Below are 14,726 nucleotides of genomic sequence, written 5' to 3' on the forward strand. Positions count from 1 at the left end.
TATGCTTTTTTAATGAAAATACTGTCAAGTTCAACTATTAAGAATTCACAGTATGGATCAGATTTCTTTGTGCTCGTGTTATTTTCGTATTCTGAATATTTTAAAGAATTGTTTTGGGGAACGCAATATTTCGTCAAAAGTTGTATTTTACTGTTCAGTCATCCACATAAAAGGAGCAGCAGAAACGATGTGTGGTACTGTCAGTCATATTCAGCACCACTGGGCAGAATGAACAGCTTTCGCAGCTAGCACAAATGAAGCATAGTTTTTCTAGCCGAGAAAGAGTGGGGGGGGCTCGCAGCCTACCATTTTCCGTAAATGTACTTGTGTATGTCCCAGCAGGGATGAAATGATGTAGTGTGAATGAAATTCCAAATCACAGCAGGTCCCCGTGCCTAAACACTCCTTGACGTGCTTGTTGTCATTTTCTTTAAAAAGAAGTCAAAGCAGTTTTTCAGTTGGCCAGCAGATGGCAGGGCAACATAACAAGAAGCACAAGAGAACAATCAGGGCTGCAGAAATGTAACTGCCTTCTGAAATCTGAACTGTGTCTAAAAGTTTCGCTTGGTTCAATTTCGGGGGGAGTTTCGAGTCCAAATCCATTGCTCCTTGCAGAAAATAAGCACCTGTCTAGTAAAAAAAAAAAAGATCAAGAAAATTTGAAAATATGACACCTCTCGACTCACCAATAAAAATGAAGACAAAGATCACTGCTAGTTGGCCAGTGCCCCATTGGGAAATACCGCTATTTTAATGCAACAAATCCACTACCAATGAACGAGGGCACCAAAACTCGTTGGCTTTAAGTAACGGAAATGTTTAACTTTCTGGAGGAATAATTACATTTTCTGTAGCTAAACGTTTTTATGATTTGAGCACCATTTATCGAGAAAAAAAAATGAGACGTGAAATTAGAGGTTAAAATAAACACGGTCAACTACACATCTAGTACATAATTATTCCTTTACCACACAGTTAGTGTTGAGTGTTTTATTATGACTCAAGGTTATTAAGGGATAAAGTAACGACATACATTATAAGGATTTTCTAAGTCACCAAGGAAGAACGTGACCGTATTGAGGAACAAGGTCGAAGGCCAAATCCCTTTTTACGGTCATGGGAATCCAAGGCGACTTGCAATAGCCTTATAATGTATGGCAGGTGATGGTTTATTGCTTATAATCCATGGTCACATTATAATGCTTCCCACGAACCACTTATATATGTCCTTTATGTGGTGATATTTCATTTAAAAGAGACTGGCTATCTGTAAACACACGAGGAATAACATTATAGTTTGCAGTGCAAAAAGCAACTAGAAATGTGTTTCAAAAGATTTAAGAATCAGTTTAGTATCAGACGGATTTTGAATGTGTAGAAACATGCAGATAGATTCATCTAGAAAAACTGCAGAAGAAGCTAAGCCACAATTAGTTTTTGTTGTTTAAAAAGCAGCATTAACAATGCTCTGTGACCCGCCTTTCCCCTCAGCTGCAGGCTCTAGCAGCAGGCGTTGTAACTCAGAACTCAACTGTAATAAGTTATTAAAGTTGAGCAACAACATAATTATTTCATTACAGGAGACTAAGATCACAAGTCGCCTGTAGCAAGGAAATTAGAGACGCTTTTATATTGGGATGAAGGCTCTTAAGTATTATAAGGAAGCACACCCAAAGAGATATCCATAGTTTACAAACATTCGAATGTTATTCTCATATGATAATACAATTGTCCCAGGCTTTTCTTTTTATCACTGCCAGTGACTGCAAGAATGTTTTCTACATGCAGGCGCAGTTCACGTTTCTTACCAGCAGAGGGAGCCCGGAACCGCTGCCTGAGCTCTGCGACTGCTCGATCAGGTCGTTGAGGGACTCCCCGGGAGGAATATAGGTCTCGTCCTGCTCGAGCCCGATGCTGTAGCGCGCGCGGGACTCTTGTCTCTTGTACCTAAAGATGAAAGGAAAGAACATGGGTTAGAAGCCAAAAATAGACCGATTTCGAAGAAAATGCAGCTTTAAGTAAATCTGTCTCGCATGCAAGCATCACAAGATTGTCAGCCGTTGCTATAAAGAAAATGTTCCAGCGCATGTATTTAGGAAATCATTGTGCCAAAGCTGTTCGTGTGGCATCTCGTTTTCCATTGCCTTGTCTATTTTCGTTCTTATTTGATATCGGAGGTTGCCATGTGTACCATTCTTTTCTGCGAAGCGATGACACCACAAGAAATCAGCACATTATCTATGCGTCACAGCTGGGAGGAACCAATAACCAGGTAAGAACTGGCCTTTTGGGCAATCTGACAATGGCCAAATGGCTGGTGTGATAAGATAGCATGTGGGCCGCTTTTCTGGCTGTTTGTGGGCCAATTTTATGTAGGCCTGGGCAGTTTTGTGGCGTTCCATGAAGTGGCCAATAACAGCTGTGCTACACAGTATTCCGAAAGCAGCGGATCGTGTTAGTTTGCGCCGTTCACGATGATTTTTAGCGCCAGGTGTTTGTCCCGCACTGGAAAATCAACGTGAACGGTACCATGCGAAGTGCAAGAGGGCACAACTTTCTGCCGCTCGAGTAGATGTTCTACTCGAGCAGCAGCTTCAATGGGAACTGAAAGTTTCTCAATGCGAACAGTAGTGCCAGCCGCGAACGCCACTTTGAGAAATCTTGCGGGGGGGGGGGGGGGGGGGGGGGTGGTCTGGAGTAACATTTCTTCACTCCAGAGCGAGGAAATAACTTCGCACCTCGTTTTACGGAACTTCGCATACTCACGCGGAGCACAGAGTGGGAAAAACTATGCAGAATTTCAAAGCCTAGTTTTATGGCCTGGTGGGCCATTTTTTGTTTTCATTCTTCGATTTCCATGCTAGAACTACAAAAATTGCCTGCAGCAAGCACAAATGTTCCACACCTTACAAAAACGCCACACATCAACACATTCAAAACTGCTCCAATTTGCGAATGTGAGCCACTTTTGTTAGCTATTTTATTCACCAACAGCGGACAATTTTATTTTGGTGCCAGGCCTACCTTTATTCCCAGTACGACCCTGCTAAGGACCTGAAATAATCATACATCTCAACTCCATGCTAAAGAGATCAGCGCAATGTTCATGAGCTATTCAACAGTCCTAGACAGGAAACCACCACATGTCCTTTCTTGGCAAGCCCCTCACTTACCCCGAATCCTCAGTGCTTAATTTGAGCCAGTGGTTTCCAGTGCCTGGCAGCAGGACTTAATTGTCAACACCGGCACTTATGACACTCTGTCACATGGTGGCTCGGTTTGTCTGATTCAGAGAGAAGCACACACAGGTGTTTACTAATGCAATATACATAAAAAAGGAAAAAATGCAGATACCAGCTGCCCAAGTTATTCTTACAGCATTGGGGGAATGGAACAGTCCAGACTGTCACACTTCTCGAAGTGTGATGATTAGTAGCTGTGTTGGTCCTGTCATTGGCAGTGCTGGCAGGGGTAATGGGAGGTGCAAGCTGCAAAGTCCTCTTGACAATGCGCCTGGTACTTATTTTTTTTGTACAAATTAAGCACTGCAACCCCTGCATATGGCAAGTAAAAACGTACTTGGGAAAGAGAGAGCCAGGGGGAAAGCATTGTCCACAAAGACCAGAGGAGTCAACAATGACTGGCTCCAGGTAAGAGTCAATACAGAGTGCAATGTATAGGAATCGGCATAAATCATGCTCTAGCACCCAGAAACAGGAAATACATACGGACGGGACCAACCCCTTCCCGGATAGGGGAGGCGGAATCCAGTTAGTGTGGTCAAAAGAAACCCCAAGCAAGGCAATGGAGTGCGCCCCTCTCACCAAAGAAGATGGCTGACAGAGTAAGGAGCCGAAAGTGATACGGTTTGCTCCCAGAAGCCTGTTTGTTGCCTGGTGGGGGACCGGCACAAGGCTCTGTACCACGAGGTCCAGCACACCCTAAGGCGTGCTGACGACCAATGTCATTTCACCGCGCGTGGAGGCGCTATAAGGATCACAGAGGGCTCCCGCAGTGCGAGAAGACAGTTTGCTGTTTGGTACCGGATGGGGGACCGACCCAAGGCTCTGGACCACAAGTCCCAGCAACCCCTGCGGCGTACTGACGGCCGATGCCATTTCACCACGCCTGCAGGCACTATAAAGCCTGTTTGCAGTTTGTTGGGTGACCGTCCCAAGGCTCTGGACCATGACTCCCAGCACCTCCTGCGGCGTACTGATGACCGATGCCATTTCACAGTTCTTGGAGGTGGTATAAAGATCACAGAGAGCTCAAGCATTGCGGGAAACGCGCAGGTGTGCCCGGACCAAGGGTGGGTCCGTCCACACCCGTCGTAGCCTGGGCTGCGCCCCCCCCCCCTTGACATCTGGCATAAGTGAATTTTCCAAGAGGGTACAAAAGCCGCAAGTACAGAGAGGAAGAAAGCAACGCACACGCCGACACAGGAGGTAAACTTTACTTGCTTGGATAGCTTTTTAGCAAAAGCCTCTTCTGCAATAGCCCTAGACATTGACCAAGCTGGTTGTAGATAGTGCAACAAATAAGGATGTCCCATCTGGTTTCTCCCATGAGGGACAAACCCTGAACCTGTTGGAAAACCAACATAGGTGTGATAAGCCCTTCCACCACTCTTATTCCCACATCTGTGTAGAGCACTTCCACTCCTTTTATAGAGGCATTAACACCAGCGGATGCAGCACCAGTGCAAAAGAGGAAAAGGGGTCCCTCAAAAAACTCCACTAGAAATATTTCAAAGAGACCACAGAAGAGCACAAGTATACCAGAAAGTGTACCAGTCGGTAGTATGGAGAAACCCCTACAACAGTTGATAGTTGCCCCACCCAAGACCCTGAATATGGACATGGAAGTTTTTCTGGATACATTTAAGGATCTTTTAGCACCTATAACTCTACGCCTAGAATTAATTGAAAAGGCAACAAGGGAAACCGCATCATCAAGATACACGCAATATGGGGGGGGGGGGGGTGTGGCTACGGAAAATCATCCAGGACACTTGCTTAATCCCACAGAAGGCGTCAGTAGCGCAAAACTACCAGAAGTGATCCATCAAACCCTTGGTATGACCCCAGTAACCCGGGCTCAAATATGGGGTTATGTTGCTTGCCCTCTCCCGGTATCATCTGTAACTCAAAGTCAAGGACCAGACACAGTGCCTCATTCCCATTTGGGTCAAAGAAGCACAGATCAGGAGACTTTCTCTATAAGGAGGTGGGGGCTAATCTCCCACAAAATTGGGTTGAAGGATCTAGGTTAGATCTCCTCCCAGCTGCTTGTCCCAATGTAGTTATTTTGGCAAATATCCCAATTTAAAAAAAGACCAAATAGAAACCTCTACCCAGTTAATTCATAAAGCACGCCACTGGATTTATAAAACAGGGAATGGACAGGTTGAAGGTCATTGCAACATTTTAATGGTGCGCAGAGTTTCTTGGCTTGGGAAGCAAACTAAATCTATAACAGGGGATCGTGTGCTCCCAACCTTGAAATCCAAGGTCATGGCAAAAAAAGATATTACAACTATTACCTAATAACCCCTCAGAATCGACATAAATATTTGCTCTTCCCTTCGGTTTCTTTTATAAACCGTCAATGCATCACCAAGGTACAATCAGAAATAGGGCAGTACATTGGCACCTTTGATTTAATATGCCTGCAAGAGACCTGGGCAGTGGGTCCTATTAGCATAGATGGATACAGGTCGTATTACACCACCGCAATTGCCTCATCTGCTGGAAGGGCGGGGTTGTGACATTTCTAAAGAATACCCTGAGATTTGAAGTTTTATCATCTTATAATGAATGCCAATATTTTAATATGTTACATCTTAAAGGTCCAGAAGGTAACACTATATTACTGATGAACTTTTATAATAATCTATTTGGGGTTGAAATGCACAAAGTTGTTGCCACAGTGGAGGAAAATATGAACAGGATATATGGTTTATGTAGGGTAGATCTGACAGTGCTGTGGATAGGCGATTTTAATGCACACCCCTGCCCCCTTGCACTAACTCCAATCTGTGGGTTTATAGAGGAGGATGGAGGAAGTAATATTCACTTCATCCACAACCACTATGGGAAAGCCCAAAATAAACATATTTTTATCAAAGTTTTGGAGGTTATGAACCCCCGATCGGAATCCACTGGCCTCCCGCTAGAAACCTTTCATTCCTCCCCATACAGCTCCTCAATTGATTTTATAATAGCTTCAGCTAGATGAAGAGGAACGCTTAACAATAGCAAAGCTGAATTTCTGGGTTTCAGCGATCATGCAGCCGTAACCTGGCTTATGAACTGGTCGGGTATACATGGCCCTAATTTCTCACATATAAAACCCACTATAGCAAGAAAGAATGGGATAACTCGTAAGTGAGAAGGTATAGATAACAATGTTCTTATTCCCCAGGTAGTTACAAGCAGAAAGAATGAAATCGCAATATGCTTAGATCCAAATCAGGATCCACAGTCTACAACTGAGGCCTTCCAAGTCATTTTGCTTGAGGTAAAAAAGAATCGCTCGGAGTGGTGGGTCACATAAACCTAAGGGTCCAAAATGGTTAGATCATAACAGCACTAAAGCACTTTCTGACCTACACCGAACTCTCAAGTCTGTACCAAAAAATCCTCTACTTGTGAAACCGGCCAGTCTAAATTACTTTGTCGCCAGAAAGAATAGACTAAAGATATTGAAAAAAAAAGCCTGGGAAAAATTACTTATAGCATCTATTACAGATAACACAAGGGATTTCTGGTCAACGATTAATGCCCCATTTCTAAAATTGGACTCTGATCCCAATCTGGATATACACTTGGATGAGGAGCCATTGGTGGAGCATTTTAGCAAAATTTGTAACGTTTTGCGAGAGGTTTTCAGGGCAATGGATGAAGAGTCTTCTCTAGTCTCCAGCACCACCCTTACTTTTAATTATGCAGAGATAGGTGAACCTTTGGCACAATGCACCAGTAATAAGGCACCCGGTATAGATGATGCCCCAATAGATTCTTTCACAGATTCCCCTGAACTCTGGGGCCCCTTACTTACAAACACATTTAATGCCATAGTAAAAGAGGGACCTCCTGCTTCTTGGCTTTAAGCAGTTTTAGTACCGATTTACAAAAAAGGAGAAAAACAAGACCCCAGAAATTATAGACCAATTTTCCTCCTTGACAGCACGGCAAAACATATGGGCAGAGAATTATTAAATAGACTGGAGGAATGGGCACAGATAAAGAACATCCTGATCCCAGCGCAATATGGTTTCAGAAAATGTAGATGTACTCAAGATCAATGCTTAAACCTGAGTCTCCATATAGCTATGTACACCCATGCTAAGAATGTAAATTTATTTCTGGCCTTCATTGATCTTGGCGAAGCCTTTGTCTGCATCTCCCATTCCCATCTATGGAAGATCATGAGGAAAATGGGGGTAGACGAGGAAATAATTACCTTTGTAAGACAGTTGTACTCAACAGCTGAAGCATGTGTAAGGTACGGTCTACAGGATGAGTGTACCAGATGGTTTCCAGTTACTAGAGGAGTTCGCCAAGGGTGCTTCCTTGCACCCTTTCTGTTTTTGTTAAATACAAATGGGGTGGAGTCTAAACTGCTAGAATCAGCCATAGACGTTCCCAGAATAAACAAGCTGTCCATCCCGATTTTATTATATGCAGATGATGCAGTTTTAATTTAGCGAATGGGAAGGTCGCTCTAGAAATTGTTAAATAACTGTCGATTTTTTTAAAAATCTGGATCTTTATACAAATTAACCTAAATAATTAGTTTGAATTACAGGTCAAATGTTGAAAAATCCCCCGTACTTTTTTATTTCTAATCGCAAAGTGGTGCAGGCAGAGTTCTTCTCGTACCTAGGGGTAACCTTTGATTATTAGGCATCCTGGATGAGTATGGTAAAGAATCGTGGGGCCGTGCTTGAAAAGAGTATAAATGCCATTCGTTCATTTTCCAAAAAGTTAGGAACAAGAAACCCAGATATTTTAAGTAAGCTTTATGGGGGCAAATCCAGTGCAGTAGCAGCATATGGTGCGGGATTGTGGGGCCATGTAACTGTGAAGGGGATACAAACAATAGAGGATTTTTTGGGGAAATCAATGATGAGCCTCCCTATTAGTTGTTCCAACTTCAAATTACATCAAGAGTTAAGTATCCCCTCTATACCTGATTCAATAAACGTAGCACCCTTTCTCCTATGGCACTCTATATGGTGCAGAGATACAGTCTCCATTACCCAACAGATAATATTAGATTTTTATCTCTACAACATAAAGATGATATGGCTAAAGTATGTGAAAAACACTCAACATAACCTAGATCTAGGTAGCCTTTTTGAATTCCCAGGAACATTTACAACTGTGGCAAAAAAGTTAAAAAAAAACTTTTTTTAACCATTGCTAATTATGTAAACTGTAGTAACCCGAGTGTTTAGGAATATATTGAAGGCCCACCGCAGGTTGAGGGGATACCATCCTATTTGGAGTTCGTAACAATCCCTCGGCATAGATTTATTCTCCTAAGGTTTCGCCCTAATTACATCTACTTAATGCTGGGCCATCCTGCTGGTATTTACTCTACTAATGAACTCCGGTGCTGTCCATGTGATGATCTCTCACGCCAAACGGATTTGCACATTTTCTTCTTCTGTAAATTTTATTGCAATCATCAGAAAAGGTTTTTAACTCCCCTTTTGCGTACGATTAATTTTAGACAATGTCGCCCAGCCCTATTTTTCTTTCGTATGATGCCTGACCCTTTAACCTATTACAGTGTTGCTTCCTGTTTATGTATGTCTATGAAAACCAGGAAATCACTCACTTATTGTTAAGAATGAACTGCTCCTTTTTAAAAAAAGCTTTTATCTGTAATGTATCTTTGAACTTTTATGATTAATTTTGTATTAATCGAATAAAGTAATTCTGACTGACTGATGTAAGATTAACAAGTCAGAAACCCTTCTATCATCATTTAAAAAAATCTTTTCATCTATGGCCTTGCTTGCTCATTCTAGTCCCAGAGATCACAAAACGTTCACCGTCATTTCGTACCAGCGTGTAAAGCAGTTCACATTTCACTGGGAGAGTACTGATGCAGTCACCCTTCTATCTACTACGCACTACAGTTAAGACCTTCACTCCTGCACTACACCATGAGGTGAACCATCCCAGTTTTCCCCTCTGCACAGCCAATCCCATGATAATTCACAACGTGACCCCTACATTGCTTTCGTCACTCAACATAAAATAAACCTTTCCTCTTGATTTACTGTTTGAAACAATAGTTTGTCGACTGAACCTCCACAAACCAAACGCTCCAGTCTTCGAGCGGCAGTTACCCTATCTCTTGGACCCTGCACTGGTGCATTGTGGGACCATGGTTGGCATTTCTTTAAACCACAAAAATGCATATCATCCAGTGGGGATGAGCCACTGTCTGCCATAAGAGACTCCATCCCTTCCTTTGGCACTAGTTCATATGTCTTTGGTAATTAGTAATTTTCCATTAGGCTGCCTCAGAGTGCTATGAAGGATAGGAGTTACGAAAATTGCGATAGCATGTGCTCAGGGAAGCGCAGAGGACAAAAAAGAAGTCAGTAAATTCGGCTTGCTGTGCTAAAACAGCACAGCCTGTAGTAGAGGTGGTCTTATAGGCCATTGACTAATGCAGGTCAGATGGAATCTACTGAAATTAAATTCATCAACATTTTGGTGTGATTTGATGAGATCTCACACTTCTGGACCCGTACGACAAAGTGAGGATGCACTGTCCCTTTCTGTGCCACACAAAAAAGTGACTATCCTGGTTTGTGTCATTCCTTTAACTCAGTGTGGCAGACACAAACAAGGACAGTACACCTTATTACACATGAGCCTTCCGCGGGCATACCTGTACTTGCCCCTGCAGGGCGGGGCAGCTTGAAACAGCCCCCCTGCCTTACACTGTGAAGCACTTCTATGGGCTGAAAGTGATTGCCCCTGCAGCCAGATGCAGTGAATGACTACACTCACTGGCAGCAGGGTGCCTGGGGTGGAGTGTTCCATGGAACTCACTTTGCCTCGTCGAGACGGTACCTTCTGGGGCGCACTGAAAGTGCTTTACCTTTTTGAGGAGCACAATCTGTAAAACTCCTGAAGGCCTCTGCACCCATATCCATATATGGATGTACGCGTTCCACCCATTTGCATGACACCACTTCTCCATTCAAATAAAGGAACTCCTTCTTAAGCTGGCACCAGAGCTGTATAATCACTAGCGCTACCTCTACTACAGAAAAGGCCGCACAGGCATCCGTGGCTCCTTCAGAAGAACTACAGTGCCACAGGAATACAAAATATAGGTGCTCACCCCCAGGGCACTGGCTGCAATGCAGCCCCTAGTGGTTGGAGATTGGAGTTCAGATCTCCTTAACCAAATACTTGTACCGTCATGTACATTTTATTAAGTCTCAATAAACAGCTCAGATTTCTGCAAGATCTATTCAAGTCTTTAATGGGTGCAGAGTAGGCTTTGGCCAGAGGGTATTTCTCACTCACCTCATGCTGTTGTCTTTTATGGAGTGCTTTCACTGCAACGCATGAGGAATTATTTTACACTTCAAATGTATGGCTCATTGTACCTTTATACTACCTTTACAGGGTGTAGGACGCAGAGGTCATGTACTCGGACGCAGGGGCTGGGAATCCATCTAGTGCTCCTACCAAAGGAATTACTTTTTTACACCCCCAACTTGGACTGCAAGTAAGTGCCCCCCTTGCAACCTGAAACATGCACTTTTTAGATATGCTCAGCATGCCATGCATGTGAACATCACTGAATGTGAAGACTCCAGCTGCATAAAGCAGGACTGTGCTGAGTGGCACAGCTAAGCATCTGTAGCCCCAATCTCAACAGGAAAGCCACATGTGGTCTGGGCGGGTACTCCCCCATTTACAAGAACACTGCATCCTAGTGGAATCCTGTTTGGAGAACACTCTAGGACAACAACATTAGGATACGAATCAAGTACAATAAACCACTAGGTCCACTGTCCTGATCAGAGCCCCCACCTACCATACATGGGTTTACACTCAGCCTGCCCCTAGGACCCACAGTCTTTCTGGACCCACTTCGGGGGGATAATTATACGATGTAACCTTCATCTGATGTCTTGGAGGGGGGGGGGGGGGGGGGGTGCAAAAGCCTTCTAGGCCATTCACATGGGAAAAATATTTGTAAAATGTCCAAGATAGGCACTGGCCCGTCTTGGCACTGGGCTACCCCCTAACATCCCATGCTACAGACTTTCTGTGCCCCCCCTCACTCCCCACCCAGGAGCGAGGCAATCTTCCTGCTTCTGGACCACAGCTAACCAAACTGTGGGTTTGCGACCCACTGATGGGTCACCAGTCAATTATTGGTGGGTCGTGAAAGTCTGAAAAATAAGATGCCTTAAATTCTAGGTTTAACTTTCAAATTTGGTGCATCAAAGACAGAGGTCAAACGACAGGCTATATGTCTTCTGACAAACTACTGCTTATGGGATTAGTGTTTGCTTTTCTTTCTCGGACTGCAAAGTGAGAGGAGTTTTTAAACTGAATTATGTGACAATCTCCCTGGAGCACAGGAAGTTGTGTAGTGTGTTTTTTTATGTTGCAACAAACAACAAAATGTAGAAACCTTAAAATGAACTGTATTCGTTGAGCAGTTAGAAAAAGCAAAAATGTAAGTACTTTTTTTGTGATTCAGAAGTGTGCTGGAAACAGATTTAAATAGGAGCAAAACGAATCAATGCACTTTATTTGATGATGCACTAATGATCAATTTTCCCAGGAACCTGATTTACACACTTTGTCATTTGCGCGCTTACAGTTTCAGGAGTAAACTGTAGGTCTGTGCAAAGTTAGAGGCCACTAAATTAGAAAAGGTGTTAAATGTAAATGACAGGGCGCTACGACACAATGCTTCGGTTACGTAAAAAAAAAAAAGAAACGCCCCTCCTCGTGTCCATTAAATTTAGGTGGGGTGCGAAAGTTTGTCATTCTGAAAAGTTGGTTGTGGTTCTCAAAAAGTTTGCCCAACCACTATTTTGGACTATTAGGGTGAAAAAAAAACTCACTAGTATCAGGGATTTATTTTATAGATTTATGGGGTGGTTGGCCGGTCCCTTCTGTTAACAGGCAGCCACTGCAGTTACTCAGAACTTGTTCTGCCCCATCCGGGGCGATGGGGGCAGAACGAGAGAGGAAATACAGTGGGAGAGGGATGCAGATTTAAACATTTGCCACTAACATGCCAATCTCATGGGGACAGAAAGCCCTCCGGACCTCAAGGGGAAAAGTAATTAAAAGAAAGGTATGGATGATTTACCCTTACTGACACTGGGCTACTCTATCTTTCCCATGTATAACAGACAAATTATTTTTATTTTATTTATTTTATTTTAGTAGTTTTGTATAGCGCTAGCTGGACCAAAGGGTATCAGAGTGCTTCACAGCATATATAATAATGAACAGGGCAGGCGAGGGACTGGCATATGGCCACAGGGTAGACTAGCAGGGGGTAGGATCTGATATTCATCCATACATAATCGGTAATCGAAAAGTTTATACCCAAAAAGATGTCTTGAACTGCGTCAGAAGGTGGGATCTCATAATCAACCATACATACATAATCGGCAATCAAAATGTTTATACACAGGAGGATTTCTTGAGCTGCGACCATGTTATCAGTCTCGAGTATTAGTAAAGATGGAGTGTCGGTTGGGGGACTAACCAGGGTCTGTCAGTTCCTTTGAGGGCGGTCGAGGAAGAGGGCTTTGAGTAGGCTCTTGAATTTTGTTAACAAGGGGATTGTTCTGATGTGGGATGGGATGGAGTTCCGGATTTTAGGTGCGTTTCCAGCAAACGATTTGGCTGTGGTTCTGTGCTTGCGAGTTTTTGGCAGGTTGAGCAGTACAGAGCTGGAGCTCCTGAGGTTCCTGGACTGGCCTGCCCTTTTGAGTTTGGCCATTGAAAACAATGGGGTAAACCCAAGAAATCAATAGGACCTGGGTAACTGTATATATATAAAAAATATGGTCCTAGACACAATTTATAAACACGGCTAGTGATGTGAGTATTACTTCTTCACAGTCAACAAAAAATCAGACTTAATCTGAACCTACAAATACATGGAGATGTATTATTAGCTTAACTCAGCCAAAAATGCAACAAAAATGCAGTAAATGCAAAAAACCCAACACAATTATCACAATAAATCCTACTGCAGTTTATTTACAATTTCATAAAATTTCAGGTGAAGTAGAAAAGGAAAAGGAAAGAAATTTGGTGCTCAAGTAAAAGAAGGTGCGAGTATAGGTCTTAGAGTGATTCAGTGCAAAAAAAGAGAAATTATTTTACATTGCACATATTTAGCCTACCCATTCACAGTCTATATACAATTATTATACAGGGGGGCAGAAGGGGGGGGGGGTGGTTTGGGCAGGTGTAGGCTTTTGGTGGGGGGATCCCCAAAATAATTTCTCTTTTTTTGCACTGAATCACTCTAAGACCTATACTCGCACCTTCTTTTACTTGAGCACCAAATTTCTTTCCTTTTCCTTTTCTACTTCACCTGAAATTTTATGAAATTGTAAATAAACTGCAGTAGGATTTATTGTGATAATTGTGTTGGGTTTTTTGCATTTACTGCATTTTTGTTGCATTTTTGGCTGAGTTAAGCTAATAATACATCTCCATGTATTTGTAGGTTCAGATTAAGTCTGATTTTTTGTTGACTGTGAAGAAGTAATACTCACATCACTAGCCGTGTTTATAAATTGTGTCTAGGACCATACTTTTGAGTTTGGCAGCCAGATATTCTGGTTTACCTGTATGCAGGGGTTTGAGCATGAGTCAGGCTGTTCTAAAGCTGGCTCTTAACTCCACTGGGAGCCATCTGAGGTCTCGGAGGGCTGTAGAAATGTGCTCGGATTTCTTAGTTCCGGTGACCATTCTTGCTGCTGCATTGAGTGTAGTCTTCAAGGGGGCAAGGTAGGTTTTTGCTTTCCCCGTCAAGGTAGCGATCCCGTAGTCTATTCTGGAGAGGACCAATGCTTGGGTGGCTTGCTGGAGGTCCTTGGGTGGGAGGAAGGGTTTTATTTTGTATAGTAATTTTAGGTTGAGAAAGGCACTTTTTGCGGATCTTGCAATGTGTTTCTTCATGTCCAGTTTTGGGTCTAGGGTGATCCCTAGAGATTTCACCGAGTCTTTCAAGGAGAGGTTACCATTGAGGGCATCAATGGCTGTGACCCATTCTTCGATTTGGGGGTTGTCACCTTTGTTGGAAAGGAGTAGGATTTCTGTTTTTTCATGGTTCAGTTTAAAGTGATTGGTTGTGAGCCAGTGTTGGACCTCCTTGAGCGTGTTGTTTAGTCTCTAAATGTCATCAATTGAGGTGGTTTCCAGATAGAGCTGCGTGTAGTCAGCATATAGATGAAAGGAGATGTTGGATTTTTTGAGTAAAGAAGTGAGGGGTTCAATGTATATGTTGAAGAGCTGGGGAGGAGAGTACAGACCCTTGTGGAACACCTCTGATGACAGGGTGGAGGTCGGATTCGAAGTTTTTGATTTTTACTCTTTGTGATCGGTTGTGAAGAAAGGAAGAGAACCAGTGAAGGACCGTCTCTTGTAGACCAGCCCTTTCTTGAAGAACTCTTAAGAGCAGATTGTGGTTCA

At 43.1% G+C, this 14,726-nt stretch overlaps 1 protein-coding gene across 4 annotated transcripts in view; it reads right to left on the reverse strand.

The window, feature by feature from the left end:
- BMPR1B (bone morphogenetic protein receptor type 1B) overlaps window positions 1-14,726 on the reverse strand; it is a 573,406-nt gene that overhangs the window by 34,993 nt on the left and 523,687 nt on the right. For all 4 annotated transcript variants that reach the window (XM_078676220.1, XM_078676218.1, XM_078676221.1 and 1 more), the window contains exon 6: window positions 1,809-1,947. In XM_078676220.1, the coding sequence (XP_078532346.1) occupies window positions 1,809-1,947 (139 nt within the window). The remainder of the gene's footprint in view (window positions 1-1,808; window positions 1,948-14,726) is intronic.

Source organism: Lissotriton helveticus, chromosome 2_1 (genome assembly GCF_964261635.1).
Source record: "Lissotriton helveticus chromosome 2_1, aLisHel1.1, whole genome shotgun sequence".
Lineage (NCBI taxonomy): Eukaryota > Metazoa > Chordata > Amphibia > Caudata > Salamandridae > Lissotriton > Lissotriton helveticus.